Below are 16,501 nucleotides of genomic sequence, written 5' to 3' on the forward strand. Positions count from 1 at the left end.
GGGAATTTTTCTGCGAGCCCTGTTCTATGGACTGTTCCAATGAAGCTGTCCTATTTATTTATGTTTTTTTTTAACTGAAGAACCATGAAGCATAGTTTTGTATAACCAAGGCCGCCGAGTGACAAGACGTGCATACAGATTCTGCGACCTAGTGAAAAGTGTATTTTACTGAATACTTTTTTTTTGCGTTAATAAAAATGTTTAAAGCGTACATTTCCGCGACTCTTAATAAAAGAAAATCGTGGATGTTCCTAAATTGTATTTTAAAATTACATTTTCTATTCAAATTTTACAGAAAAAATACTTTTTGGCACTATTATTTCAATTGTTCATTTATAATTACTATTTTAATTTTTTAAAACAGCGAAGAGTTTTCCTTTCTTTTCGTTCGTTTTCATCGCTAAAATGAAATTGGCGGCCCCACCTCTGAAAAACTGGGGGGTGTAGCACCCCCGCCCCTTTTGCCGATGGCCCTGAAGAGTATGTGAAAAAAGTATTATTAATGCATCTATTTCTTGTTGAATAAGTTTAAATATTTTTTCTTTCCAAAATTCAAAAATTTCATGTTCTAAAGAAAAAAAAAAGTTTAAAAAAAATCCCCCCCAAAAATTTTGATGGCGCAACTTGCGCCATAATCCCCCCTTGTGGGCACCCCTGCATCAGTGTTTGGAAACATCGATGTTTTTTGATCGATGTATCAATACCATCGATGTTTTAATTTCTATCATCAATGTTTGTGGAAACATCGATGTTTTTTGATCGATGTATCAATACCATCGATGTTTTAATTTCTATCATCAATGTTTGTGGAAACATCGATGTTTTTTGATCGATGTATCAATACTATCGATGTTTTGATTTCTAACATCAGTGTTTGGAAACATCGATGTTTTTTGATCGATGTATCAATACCATCGATGTTTTAATTTCTAACATCAATGTTTGGAAACATCGATGTTTTTTGATCGATGTATCAATACCATCGATGTTTTAATTTCTATCATCAATGTTTTGAAAAATCGATGTTTTGCCATCGATGTCGCACCACTAGAGCATATGTGTAAGAACTGTTGACAATGACGCTGTCATTTTAGGCATATCATAATTCCATATGAGCTGTACTTATAGGCAACTTATTAAGTGCTTATCAAGGTGGACATCTGTGAGGCAGTATGTTTAAAAATTTAGCCTTAACTTCAATTCATAAATAGGGTTTTACAGTAATTAATGAGAAGCACGTTCTTGTTTGTTCGAGTTTGCCCGAAGTTTCTAATGCTTAAAGCGAATTTACGTCATGCAAGTGTGAAAACACTGCTCTCAAATAACTTCTCTGTGCTTCAAAAATGGATTTATCTACACAACGATGTGTTAATGCTGCAATGGAAATTGCTATGTGTCTGTGTGAATTACTGGTAAACACAAACGTTTTAAATTACCTTCTATATAACTATTGTATGTATCACTTCCCAGATTTTTATTTCAATTTAGTTGTAGCTTCTGTAATAGTGAGTTGTATTTCGGTAAATAACAATTTTATTAGCTTTATTTACATAGAACCAAACTTCTTATTGCAATAATTGATTATTTCTTCCTCTTACATCGTTTAAACTTAGAACAAACGTCTCAAATCGTCTAAGAAGAAAAACTTGTAATTTGTTTTAAAGCTTTTAATAACAAATTTCGGAGTTCTATGAAAAGATATCCGTGACCCCCGCCTCCCCCTCATTTTGCAAGTGCAAATATTATTTTTAAAACTGCAGAATGTGAATAAAACTTCCAAATATTTGGGACTTTCATTTCAAAGTATTTGAAGTTTTTTTTTTTTTTTTTTTGCCGATAATGAAAATTTATTTCGTTTTAACTAATCAAGGTATGTATTCATTATTAAATAACAATTCAAAGGCTTGTTTCAAGTTTTGAAAAATTACTAGCTTTGTTAATGATTTTTAGATTTTAGTTTTATTCTTGGTTTCTTGGTTTTGTAATTAATTTTTATCAGTAAATTTTAAAAAAATATGTTCGATTTGTCTAAGTTTTCGGATTTTTGGGGTTTCGGATTACTTGGTTCTACTGTAAATGAATTGACTTTATTTAATATGAAAATGCATAAAATAACATTTATCAAACAACCCCTCGAGAAATGTTAAAGACTTTGACTAGTTAAAGTTACTTTTAAAAAAATCAAAGTTTAAAAATTACTATTAAAATTAGGACGTTTAGAGATATTTTGATGACTTTTTACGCTTTAGTACGCATTATAGAACTCCCAAAAGTACATTGGTTATTTTTCTAAAAAATTAAAAATAAAAGTTCCTTTGGATTTTTGACCAAAAATGGCCGCCAGGGTTTTGTGTGTGGGGGGGGGGGATTGAAATGTTTCCCCTTCCAAAAATGTTTGTTATTACATTGTCTACATGCATGCCAAGTTTCGTGATTTTATCACAAAATGCAGTTTTCGGCTATATTTTCTACCATAGCCCCTCTACTATATTTCGCTAAAACAATTTAAATGTTTTCTCATTACTTTTTTGTTTAGTTAAGGGAAAACTTTTTATATCTGTTTTCGTGTAAGGATCGAACTTCATAATACCATTGAATTAATTTACTGCGAAGTATTTTTTTTTTCCATGTGTGAAATTCTGTAGGTAAATAATAACAAGGAAAACAATATTCGTAGAAATTATTTAATGTCACAGATTAACACAGCAATGTTTTTGTTACATTGAAATACAGATGAACTTTTCAGATCACATTGTGGAAAAAATACATACATTTCATTCTTGGAGAAATCTGAAAAAGTAACAATTGAAAGGCATAGTTCCTTTTCCGTCAGATGACGCTGCTGGAAGGGAGGATGAAGTATGGAAATCAAAAACCATCAATTCACAATCGATACAATTAACTTCAACGTTTGGTAGTTGATGAATAATTCAACTTCGAGCATTACCACCACTCTTTAACCTACCTTTCTTTATTTTCTGTTATGGACGCAACCAGGGCTTAATTCGTACGGGAGCTCAGCTCTTTAGAATTGAGGCTATTTACAGAAGAAAATGAATTCTTAGGACCATAGGGCTCCTGCACTTCTTTTGATAGAAATTAAGTCCTGGGTAACCCAGTCTATTCATTGCCCTTTTAAGGGCTGAAATAAATCTTTCGCCATTTTTCTTTGGATCGATATTTTTTTTCGTTAGCCCAAGTGAAATCATCACTCCAGCTTTGTACTAGCTCAGGGTTCAGCCTGATTAAAAGGAGTACTATTCCCCGTCCACGGGAAAGATAGACTAGATGTAAATAAAGAAAAAGTGCCATTGGCTGCACTAATCACGTGTTTGGCTTGAACAAGCACAAATTGGCGCCTAGCAGACGGCGAATAATTATTGGTTTACGTTATTTTTTATTGCTCCAGAGGAAATCTTCAAAAGTAGCCAGAGTGGCAAGCATTCTGGTTATCCGTTTCTGGTTTAGTTTCGGTCCATATTTTCCGTGAGCAAGGTATACATTTACTGTTTCACTGCTTATAAATAAACTCGTAATTCGTGGGGGAAGCGTGAACATTTCTTAACTGTGAAATACACCGCCAGCTCAGTCATTTAAAGCCGAGGACTGCAGTTTCGTGCTTATTAGTACTCATCAGCCCGGCATAGGAAAGTGACTGAGCTGGAGATGGAAAACCTCTTAAGGAAGGACCCCACCTGGCGAATGGGCGGTAATTTACTGAATATATCTTGCCTCGCGTTCAATCTTCGAGTTGAACCGAACCATTGCTTCGGTCACTTGTCTAGTCTGCTAATTCTATATTAGTTACCAGTTTGTTTGGCACTCTTGGCTTCCTTTAGAGGCTTTCCATCTCCAGCTCAGTCACTTTCCTATGCCGGGCTGATGAGTGCTAATAAGCACGAAACTGCAGTCCTCGGCTGGAAATGACTGAGCTGGCGGTGTAGTTCACGTATTTCTGCTTTAGCCCTGGCTAATGGGCGGTAATTTACTGAATATCTCTTAACTGTGTCTTATCTCTCAGTTGAGTCCTGTCCTTACATGACACTTGTAACTCATGGAGAATAGTTCACATTGATCACAGTTAGTTTGGGGTGGAAGCGGTCCCTTCAGCGTTTCACCTGTTGAATGTCTTCTCAATTTGCTGATGCTGACTCCGGATGGCCATCCGGTTGACGTGCACTGGTATAGGAACAACAATCTTGGGCCCATTACTGCCGCTGTTTCCAGAGCCGATTCGTCCTGATGCAAGGCCGGCCTTGACCCGCTTCCACTTGGCCCTCCGATTCTGGAACCAGATTTTGACCTGCGTCTAAAAATGAAGAGGGAATGTTTTGAAAATGTCATATATAACAATGAAAACATTCCTATTAATTTTTAGTCAATGAATAAAAAATGTGCAATGTTGAATTTGCTCTTCCAGCAAATGACAACCGGAATGTGCAAAATCCACGGCAGGTACCCAATCACGTGCAAAGAACTGTTTGCCGAATAAGTATAAATATAGCTTAGATCGCAACCGATTAAATTACATCATTTGTCAGAGGAAAAATGAGTTCAAAAAATGTAAATGAGTCATTCCATTTCAAATCAGGCAGGCAGGTATGAAAAGTCTCAAATGACCATCACCGATTTTTTTCAAAAAAATACAGTAGTCACAACTAAGGGACATATGTAATATCCCAAAAGGATTTTGCAAAAAAAAAAATTTTTTCTTCAGTTACAGCCTATTAAAATTTTGCACAAAATCCGCCATTTTGGAAAAAAACTGGCAAAACACTCCATTTGAAATGGACACTATTTCAAAAGTATTTAACCTATTTGAATAATTCATTTTTCTAAAAATAAATAAGGACCCATATATCCTCTAGACATCGTTTTTGAAAGTTTACTTAGGTTTTTTGATAAAGAAAAAAATTCATTTTTGCCGCGAAAAAACTGCATTTTTACTGATTTTATGATTTTTTTTCTCCATGAAAAAAACGTTTTTTTTTACTAAACGGAGATGGCAGTCTAAAGCCCTTATATGATAGTTACATAACATATTTTATTATAATCCTTGGATGCATATAGCCTCGGAAATAAAATTTGAAATTTTGAAAATTTTCAAAAATTAGCGATTTTAGAAGTGATTTTACTCAAAAAACTTTTTTTATAAACCTAAAATTTGGCTCATTTGAACCCCATATAATGCTTAACAAGTGGATAGACACCGCATCCCATATTTTTCCCATAAAATGTTTTATGATTTTTTGAAAGTGACCTTATCGCCCATTGTATGCATGTAAAATAAAAATGTCTAATAACTTTAGTAACTGAAATTCTGATTATATTAATGCCTAATAGCTACAATAACGGTGCACTTTATCAAGAACAACTAAAATCTTACTAACTTTTAATAATATATCAGTAACAAACCGCTTTTGATGACCCAGTCAATTGGCTTTTTGTAAGACTATGTGAAAGGCCTTTAGATAGAAGAGCCTTTGGTGATTATATTAATGACTAATAGCTACGATAATGATGTACTTTATCAGTAACAGTTAAAATCTTTCCTTTTTTATTTAAATATTAGTTTATTTTGTCTAAAAAGCTATGCATTCACCGTTACTTTCATATGCAGCAACGAATCATATTTTTTCTCTTTCAATTCTCTTTCTTTCAACTCAATTACGCGACAGGAGAAACCATCAAAGGGAAGAACAATACAATGCATTTAAAACCATTAATTTTAATTTCGTGCTTTGGTTGTCATTGGCGAATGTTGTCACATAATTTTTGAGTAGTTTAAGAATTTAAAAAGCCCACCTGTTTTATGAGAGAAGTAATCAATTGAACATGGTTGTAAGTTGAGGTAACCAAACAGATCTCACCAAAGGTAGCTATATTATAGCCAGGGATCCAATTTCTAACAAAGGAAGTGCAGGATCCCTATAGTCTTCAGAACTTATTTTAATGCTTAAATGGCCTGAATTCGGTCAAAAATACAAAAATTTGAGTGAAACAAATAAGGAAGTATGGGAGAACAATTAGGCGTGATCAGCAGAAAAATATATTTATATAACGAAGTACAAAAAGACGAATTGACTGGGTCATCAGAAGCGGTTTGATACTGCTATATTATTAAAAGTCAGTAAAATTTTATTTGTTGCTGATAAAGTGCACCATTATTGTAGCTATTAGGCATTAATATAATCAGATTTTCAGTGGCTGAAATTATTAGAAAATTTTATTTTATATGCATGCCATGGGCGATAAGGTCACTTTCAAAAAATCATAAAACATTTTATGGGAAAAAATACGGGATGCGGTGTCTATCCACTTGTTAAGCATTATATGGGGTTCAAATGAGCCAATTTTTAGATTTTTAAAAAAATGGGTTTTTTGAGTAATATCACTTCAAAAATCGCTAATTTCTGAAAATTTTCATAATTTCAAATTTTATTTCCGAGGCTGTATGCATCCAAGGATTATAATAAAATATGTTATGAAACTATCAAATAAGGGCTTTAGACTGCCATCTCTGTCAGTCAAAAAAAACCTTTTTTTCATGGAGGAAAAAAAATCATGAAATGGGTAAAAATGCAGTTTTTTCGCCGCAAAAATGAATTTTTTTCTTTATCAAAAAACCTAACTAAACTTTCAAAAACGATGTCTAGAAGATAAAAGAGCCAGAATTTTAATAGGCTGTAACTGAGGAAAAAAAAATTTCTTGCAAAATCCTTCTGGGATATTTCATATGTCCCTTAGTTGTAACTACTGTAATTTTTTTAAAAAAATCGGTCATGCATGGTCATGTAACAGACCCTGCCTGATCTGAAATGGAATGGCTCAAATGATTAAGGACTTCGCTGGTTGACAGTTCGCAGATTGCGATCTTCGTTTGCCGGATGATTATATCGCTTTAAAATGAATCTATCTTCATGTCACTGATTGTGGTATCTTTTAACAACCGCACAAACTTTTCTGCAATTTGGATTAACTTAACTTCATGAAGGTTTAAAAAAAGTACACTTGGTTCAAGTATTTCAGTCAAGTAAAGTATTTATTTATCTTCATATCACTGATGTGGTATCTTTTAACATTCGCACAAACTTTTCCGAAACTATGATTAACGTTATGAAGGTAAAAAATGTAAACTCGGTTAAAGTATTTTAAATCTTTGATTAGTAACCATGTTATACTTTGGGCTTTTGTTCGTGAATGCAACTTTTTAAATAAAAGTCTTTCGCTATAAGTCGATTACCAAAAAAAAAAAAAAACATAAAACTCACGACATTAATAAAATGACGCATCCATTGCAAGCTCTAACTAAAAGACGCTTTACCTTAGAAGAGTTAATTTCTTCATAGGAAAAGTATGCAGCTAGAGGAATAATTGCTACAAATTCAGAATTGGGTATACTGTAAGAGACATGCTAATTATAGGATTTGAACCGCTAAAACGTGATCAGAAGATGTTCTGTTTTATACCAGTGCTTTTCAACTGGTGTGCCTCGGCATACTGGGTGTGCCGCGGGAAGGTACTTGGTGTGCCCCGGTATTTTTGGAGTTGTAGAAAAACAAAGAACAGAGATATACTCAGTAAATTACCGCCCCACGTAAAGAACAGAGATGTATTTTATTTGCGCAAGAGATCAAATGCAGTGTTGTTTGTTTAAGGGGGTCCGGGACACATTTTGAAATTTTTTTTATTATATACTTTAGAGTTTTGAAATTTTTTGCACTGATTCACCATTTATTTAATAAGCAAAATCATAACATAAATATGAAAAAAGAAAATTTTTTATTTAAATTTAATTAGTTTTTTTTATAAAAAATGGGGTTGCTTTAAATTGCTATAACTCAAAATATTCTTAAACAATTTCCAACTTTTTTTCAATGAATTACGCACAAATATCTGAGCTTTAATTTTTATTCGGCGATTTTAAAAATATTGATTCAATAAAAAATAAAAAATATTTGAAGAAAAATTTCGAAAAATTCGAAGATATTTTTTTTTTTAATCGTAATTTTTGCAGTAAACGTTTTTTTCAAATTCGACGAATAAAATTTAAAGTAAACTGTTTGAAAAAGATATGCTCCAAGTTTCATTACTTTATCTTTATCGGTTCCTGACTTATAAGAGTTTGAATGTAAGAAATCGGGAAAAATTGCATCATGGAGAAAAACGCGTTTAAAGTTTTAAAGTTAAGTACACATTAGTTAGGTGCATGAAACAAAAATAATTATATCTTTCGTTCTATTTAAGATAGAAACAAGATTCAAACCTCCTCTTAAGCAGAAAAACACGGAGTAATTTTTTACATAATAAAAAAAAATTGCAAAATTTGACGATTTTTGTGTCCCGGACCCTCTTAATTAATTGCCGAAATGCATTGAAAACTGCGACAGCGTGTAAAGAACTCATACTTGGAACGAAAGGTTCTAACGCAATGCATGAGATGGTCAGAGAGTGCCAATTCCATTCCCCTTTTAGTTGATATTAGTCGACGAACTAATGACATGACATTAGAAAGCACTGGTTGATAAACTACAAAGAGATGGATTTTTTTTTTTTTTTTTTTCAAGTTGATGAATCAACGGACATAAAAGGTGCACTACTCTTGCTAATGAGGACATCATTCAAGATCATTATATTTTTTGCAAAGAACTTTCTCAGCTTGCAACAGGTGATGAAGTAGTTAAAGTTTGGGACTTGCTGGCCGTAATAAGCATTAAAATTCATTATGAACTTCAATTCAATTTCTAAAGAAACTAAAATCATTAAATAATTTCAAATATCAAAGGATTAATTGTTCTATCCATATGGGAGCACTTGTTCTTCTCTTCCTTGCTTTGACTAGTGAAAGAGGAAAACATTGTCCATACTGATAAAATTTGGTTCAGTGTGCCGCAAGGATCGAGCCAACTATCAAGTGTGCCGTCAAGTCAAAAAGGTTGAGAAGCACTGTTCTATACCGAACAATCACACCCAATAGTGTTGTAGTTCTGGCTAAAAAAAAAGTGGGTGGCGAGATGATGAAATTATAAGACTCATTGAAGGTAAAACAACATTTAAATCAATAAGTTAGGGGACGCTTGAGTAAAAATTTAAAAAGGGAGAACTTCTGGATGGAGAGATTCAATTTGGGGTTGAAAAAATAGGTACCATTCGACCTCATAAACATCCCTTTATTATTTTATGAGAAATCAACTAAATAAACCAATCAAAAGTAATCTTTACCGCCCTAAGACAGGGCTAAGGCAGAAATACATAGAATACACCGCCAGCTCAGTTATTCAATCCGAGGACTGCAGTTTCGTGCTTTTTCACTGAGGAATTGGAATAACTGAGCAGGCGGTGTATTTTATGCAAAAGTAATTTTGCCCTACGCCTTGTTTACCGCAGGGTTGTTTGAGACAAAAGTGAAGAGTCAGTACTGGAAAGATGTTTACTTGGCGACGCAAGTCCCTCTTTTCGACACATTCTGCTTCTGAAGTGTTCTCCCTCTGTGGATTGGGAAAAGATTAAGATTTCTTCGGCGTCGTGATTGGTGTGAAAGCAATTTTGCTGTCCACTTTTTGACCCTAGTCATTAACGGGAGAACTTTCAGTGCTCAATGTTCAATTTGTGAGATTGTAAACAGAGAAGAGGGCACCCACCTCCGAGAGTTTGAGGGCGTGTGCTATCTGAGATCTTTCGGTGAGAGAGAGATATTTCTTGGCGTGGAATTCCTTTTCGAGCTCCAGCAGCTGCTCGCTGGTGAAGGCTGTCCTCCTCCGCCGTCCGCCACCTCCAGTCTTGCCGCTGTCCTGTTCCCTTTTGCCATCGACGTCGTCCTCCTGACCGTCGCTCAGGTCGTCCTCCAATGTCGTCACGTCGGGACTGGACGATGAATCGCGACTCGTTCCGAGTCCAGTAGGACCTAATGAAAAAAATGACTTTTTTAATGAAACGTCAGTTTTTATTTATTTTTTATTCCTACCAGGGCGTATTTTACATGAATGCACAAAGGAGAATTTGCTATTACAAAATAATATTTATTGAAACAAAAGCAAATTATACATGGCTGCAAAATAACTATGAGATTTATGGCTAGATTTAACGAGCTGATGTGTGCATCACATGACTTCCTTTTACTCCAATTTAAAGATAATAGTGCCTCAGAGTGCGCAAAGAAACACTTCAAATATTTTCACCCCAAGTTTGTTGTGAACCGAAGCAAAGAAAACGTTTTAATGCAGATAACTTTTCCCAATATTGACAGTTTTAATGTGATTCAATGGTTAACTCTCTAAATATGGCAAAATTGAAACCAGATTTTTAAAAAAAAGAAAGAAAAAAAAATTGGAACGCCAAATTCATCGCCAAGTTGACGACAAAACTTGACGACCAAAAGCTTGGCGATATATTGCCAATTGTTTGCCAAATTATAGCACCGCTTGAGTTTACATTGAAATTAACAATAATTTTACCCAAAAAAGGCGTAAAAGACCCCCTTTAGAACATCCGAATGCAACCAAAAGAGAAGGTGCACAACTAGACCCCACTTGGAGTCTATGTACCAAATTTCAGCTTTTTCGGACTTACCGTTCTTGAGTTATGCGAGATACATACACATATACACACATACGCACATACATACATACATACGGACGTCACGAGAAAACTCGATGTAATTAACTCGGGGATCGTCAAAATGAATTCTTCAGGTGTTTATACGTTCTTAGGTATGTATTCACGTGTGGTCGGGTTGAAAAAAAAATCAATATTCATTCGGGGGCGAGCAAAATGGAAATTAAGGCCGATTTTCGAGCGAAAATTTTTTCGCGAATACAATACTTCCTTTTTTGTAAAAGGAAGTAAAAAACAGACCGTAGGCAGTAATCAATCGATCAATCAAAATTATAACTCAATTGTTTGAAACATATCGCTGCAAAAAACATATTAAACTAATGTATATATATATATATATATATATATATATATATATATATATATATATATATATATATATATATATATATATATATATATATATATATATGTGTGTGTGTGTGTGTGTGTGTGGTGTAGCAAGCAGAAAGGACTTCCTGCCTTCGATTATTTAAGGATTAAATCCAGTTAAAACTTCGATAATTGCAATCCAAAATGCAGCATTCATTGTGAATTTCTTTTTTATAGCATGAGCATTGAAAATTAACTTTGTTTATGGGAGAATTTTTACTGCTTTAAAATAGCCTTCAAACACTGCTCCTTCAACATATCTTCTTATTTTGTCGCATTATCTATAAGAATTATTGCAGTTGAGATGAAGTATGTATAAGTTGAGAAAATTATCATTTTGTGCTGAGGCGAACAAATTTGGGAGAATCTTGTTTTTCTCTCTATAAATTCTTTTCAAATTATAACTCTTGCTGCTACTTTGCCAGTTTATGCTGATATGAACATATTTGGGACAGACTTATTTTTCTGTCTATAATTTCGTTTCTTACGCTAAAATTAGAATTCTTGCTGATGCTTTGCCTGCAGAGCCTGATTACCGCAGGGGCATGAGGGGGCACAGGCCCCTCTTCTTAGATTTCAGGGGACCCAAAATCCCCTTAATTTATCATGATAATTAAAAATAAATAATGATTTCACTTAGAATCTAGAGTACAATGATATCATTGATATTTGTGCAAATGCTAAGACAAGCAAAATCTCTCTTATTTGTTGATAAAATTCCCCTTAAAAACTGGATCTCTTTGCAAATCCTAAAACCACTCCAAGTTTAATCTGTGTTTACTATTAAAAGTTATATCATAGATAACTTTGAAATTTACGATTTAATGCAACAGGCAAAGTTTAGCCAGATCGTATATAACTATCGTATACAATATCTCTTCTACTTTTTAAATGTATAATACTCTATTGTGATATGAGGTACCACCAAATTTAGCATGGTTGGGTTAATACGCAAGTATCAAAATATTTTATAGCTTCATTATATAGAATAAGCGGGAATTGTACAAAATGAATTTCATACCTCGTGTCTTCAAAACTCTTAGTCTGACCCTGGGGCTGAATCTGTGCCTGTGTCCAATATAAGAATGATCGGCAGAGCCCGATCATTCTTATATTGGACATGGGGCACATTTCTATTTCAGGCCCCCCTTCTCCCCGAAGGGGCCCAAAATATGAAGACACTGGCACACAAAATTCATTCTGTGCCCCCCCCCCCGCCAATATATTCCCTCTTACGCTATTAAAGAAGCAATAAAATATTTCGATACTTGCATATTAACACAGTTGTGCTAAATTTGGTGGTACCTCATATCACAATATAGTATAAAGGTACATTTAAAAAGTAGAAGAGATAATACACTATAATTATATAAGATGTGGTTAAAATTTTCCCGTAACCGTAAACATAAAAATTATTTATGATATAACTTTTAATAGTAAATACAGACTAAACTGGGAGTGGGTTTTAGGATTTGCAAAAGATATCAAATTTTTAAGGGGAAATTTTATCAACAAATAAGAGATTTTTTTCCTTGTCTTGGCATTTGCAAAAATATCAATGATATCATTGTACTCCAGATGTTGAGTGAAATTATCATTTATTTTTAATTACTGTGATGAATTAGGGGGATTTTGGGCCCTCTGAAATCTAATAGAAGAGGCCTGTGCCCCACGTGCTCCTGCGGTAATCAGGCTTGCGTCAGCTGGGCAAGGAAACAATTTCTTGTGTGATCTTGTCTCTTGTGGAGAGCGAAGGGAAGAGCTTTTGTAACTTTCAAACTGTTTGAATCCTTTCTCTCCAGATTCCAAGATTACCCTCCTGTTTTAGCAAAGCCCCATGCATGTCCCGGCTTCAGAAACAATTTCCATACAGCAATTGAAAACTGTCCCTTTCCTTCAGATCCATTCCCACTGGCAACACCGGCATTATTCCCCTCCCAGTAGGTGGGCACGCCCCTTGTCAGGGAAAAGCCTTTCTTCCGACTTCTCACACACGCCCCTCAACGACTTTTCGATCATCGGCTTGTAAAGCCCCATTTAATACGCGTGCGATTCCAAAAGGGGTTCATTTCGGTGCGATCAAGCGAGGCCGGGGGAGAATTCAAAAGTCGCGCCGGGGCATCAGATGGCTCGCTAATCCCTCTCACTGAGAAACTGGGCTTTTGACTCCGGATTTGATGGCCGTTTTTGTATCATGCGATCTTGCAGCTAACTACACGCAAAATCAATGCTTTCCATTTAAAATCCATTGTTGGTTGATTCCAGGGGTTCAGGATAACAACAGAGCTGCTCCCAGATTTCTGTTCGGGGAGGAGAAAAATCATAACACTCTGTTTGAATGATGTTGAGAGAAATTTTCGTTATCCTTCAACAGTTGACTTTTTTGAAAAAAATAAAAAATGGTCTATAAAGGGAAATCCGCCAGCCCCTATGAAATGAATGTTAAATAGATAACCTCATAAGCAAAAAAAAAAAAAATCCTCTTTGCTCCCCCCCCCCCCGACACCATAATGGACATTTTAAAGTTTTGACCCATGTTCAACTTACGGAACCATAATGCAGTTACAATTACAAATATAACGTACAAAAATCATCACCCTCCACCGATATATCAATCCCCCCCCCACGCACACAAGACCACAAAGGGTGATGGAGTACATGCCCCAAAATCAAGGGCGTCCATATAGGGGGGCAAGGGGGGCTCGAGCCCCCCTTTGAAATTAGAACTTTCTTCCTTCAAGTACTTTTTTCTTGGCAAAAATGTAAAAACATTTCTTCTCCAGCCATTAATGAATATGTTATTAAAAATGTCAAATTTTAATGACTCTAATAAATCTGCCCTGAAATCGGTTTCTACGTGGAAAATATCCTGCTAAACCACGGGGGAAATATCTGAGCCCTCCCCCGCCCCTTTCAACTTTACATATGGGAGCCCATGCCCAAAATTAGTTCAAAAACTTTCCAAAATTACCCACACCATTAAAATTTTGATGTCACAATATGGGCTATTCCCCCCACTTATGGGCACCCCTGATCTATCTAATTTCAACTCTTCAAATTCTGAACCGACGCACTGTCTGTGCTAGACTCTGTTCTGTAACAATAGTGTGAAAATTTCCGAAAAATAGTTTGAAATTGTTTTACATTTATTTCAAACAATTTATTTTATTTATTTATTTTGAAGTTTATTTATTTCTTCAAAAATTACAACTTTTTCCTCTCATATTATCCTATTTATACTTTTCTCTTGACAACTGAAAAGGCAAAAACGAAAAGATGCGTACAGAAATGAACATTGGAGAGCCTCAAAACTATTTATGCTGACATTCTGCTTTGATGATCTATTAAGAAATATCATAAAATACAACAGCACAAGGACCTATTTTATTGGTATCCATTCTTTAAATTGCCAAATTGGGGATTCTAAGGTTACTGTGAACAATCCTGCTATTTTCCCCCCAATGCGAAAGGACTGTTATGGTTCAAAAAAAAAAAAAAAACCCTCCAGAAGAAAATTTTGATCAAAAAACCCCTTCCATTAGGGATTTTGATCAAAAAGCCCCTCCAGAAGGTTTTTTTTTTAAATCAAAAACCCTCTCTAGAAAGTATTTTTGGCTGCGCTAGTGTTTGATATCTAAACCAAATGTTCCAATCGTAAGTATAAGTCCCATGACTTTGCAAGTACCCCTCGCTTATTCCCCTTTCTAATTTAAACTTCTCGGTTCCTTGAAAAACTGTATAAACAGGACAATTTTATCTTACTAGTTAGCATTTTGTTGTGTGTGTAAAGACTTTTTTTTTTGACTGACAAGCATGACACGTTTCGTTCAACAACAAAACTGAAAAGAGTCCGTTTGACTTAGAAAGGAGCTCGAAGTTTTCCTTTCACATGTCTATCCCAACTAATATAATCCTAAAATTTTCTTTCCCCAAACAAACGCGCTCTTTTTAATCTTGTGGGAGGAGAACGCTCAGCACCAGGCCGTTCCCTGTGTTTGACGGGTCCCTTTGTGTGAAGCTCCCGCCTTTTTTTTTTTTTTTGCTTTCGCAGGGGGTGTGCGGGTGTCAGGCACTGCGATGTTAATCCGGCTGTCGTCCCTGGAAGAGATTGTCACGCTGACACGTGACAGGCAGAAAAAGGGCCCGACTTGACTTCTTTTAGAAACAGTCTCGTTCGAAACGTTGAAAAGAAGTTAACACCGCACCCTATTGATTCCGCATTGGCACACTATGGGCATCTTAAGACCAATTGTAAAAGCAATACCTAGGTACTAAAAGAAAAAAAAAACGCATTCCATATATCTATGCAAATAAAACGCGTCCTACCGAGATAAATGACGGTTTGGTCAAAACCGAGTGAAATGAAATGTCTCATAGTCGTACAAGGGGGGGGGGAGGTAATTCCCTCTTCCCTTCCAAAAGTAAAGGGGCCTTTCACCTCAATTTTCAGAGTTAAGAATTAATTATCGATTGAAAAATTATTTTTTACTGGGTGGATTGATTTATTTCGCGAAAATAAAATAAAAAAATTAACATAAATGAACTTTTCTTCATGTTATTTCATAAGAATTTTACTTTGAATTGGAAAAGGGAAGTCTACGGCGGACATCCCGATTTTTGAATCAATATTCCATTTTCTGGAGATCATTTAATCAGTAATGCTCAAGTCCAATAATGTAACCCAATTTTTTTTTAAAAAAAGGGAGGCGGAATGAGCTTTAAAAACACCCCCTCCGACTCCCAACTTTATTTTACCCCCCCCCCATCCCCCTCTTTTCGGTGCACTAGCCGACATGCAAGTAAAAGTGACTAACCGCTTAGATCCGCGTCTCTCAATCTTTTACTTACACACATCTATCTAATATCTATCTATATATATATATATATATATATATATATATATATATATATATATATATATATATATACATATATATATATATATATCTGTACCTCGGAGGGATACAACACTATGTTCATTTTTTTTTCCAAAATGACATTACAGAGTTAAAATCTACTTTTTTCATTTTTCCTAGAGACATAAGCATTGCGTCCAAAACCAGTTATTAATTAATGGATATAGCGTATTTAAAATAAAAAAAAACACCAAGCCCACTCTCTTAAAAATTCCAGAAATTTTAACTCTGAGTAAATTTTCACTCCTTTCCAGTTTTGAAAACGCACTTTCCTTATAGGAGTGAATTTCATTCCTTTTGCGGAGCTTTTATTTTCACTCCTTTTGGATAAGCTAATTTCACTCCCTTTTGATAAGTTATTTTCACTCTTTTTTAAGACTAAATTAATATCCTCCGTTTTGGACAGCCGATATTTCACTCTTTTTTAGAATAAAACAGGTAAAATTATTTCACTCTCATTTGGTGAAATTGGTTTTTCAACGTGTTTTCATGTGCTTCTGCTGTGTATTTGAATTTAAAACTGTTTTTATAACTGTTGTTTCATTTGAAAAAAAAAATTTAGTTTTTAGGTTAAAAAAATGTGAAAAATAAAACTGTTT

The 16,501-nt window shown here is 34.7% G+C and overlaps 1 protein-coding gene across 1 annotated transcript in view; it reads right to left on the reverse strand.

Annotated features, from left to right (window-relative positions):
- Window positions 1–3,954: 3,954 nt before the first annotated feature.
- The window catches only part of LOC129234397 (homeobox protein unplugged-like), a 74,382-nt gene continuing 61,835 nt past the window's right edge, over window positions 3,955–16,501 (reverse strand). The window contains exons 2-3 of the mRNA XM_054868393.1: window positions 9,642–9,904; window positions 3,955–4,309 (exon numbers count right to left, since the gene is read on the reverse strand). Coding sequence (XP_054724368.1) covers window positions 4,115–4,309; window positions 9,642–9,904 — 458 coding nt within the window. The 3' untranslated portion in view covers window positions 3,955–4,114. The remainder of the gene's footprint in view (window positions 4,310–9,641; window positions 9,905–16,501) is intronic.

The sequence above is a fragment of the Uloborus diversus genome, chromosome 1 (genome assembly GCF_026930045.1).
Source record: "Uloborus diversus isolate 005 chromosome 1, Udiv.v.3.1, whole genome shotgun sequence".
Classification (NCBI taxonomy): domain Eukaryota; kingdom Metazoa; phylum Arthropoda; class Arachnida; order Araneae; family Uloboridae; genus Uloborus; species Uloborus diversus.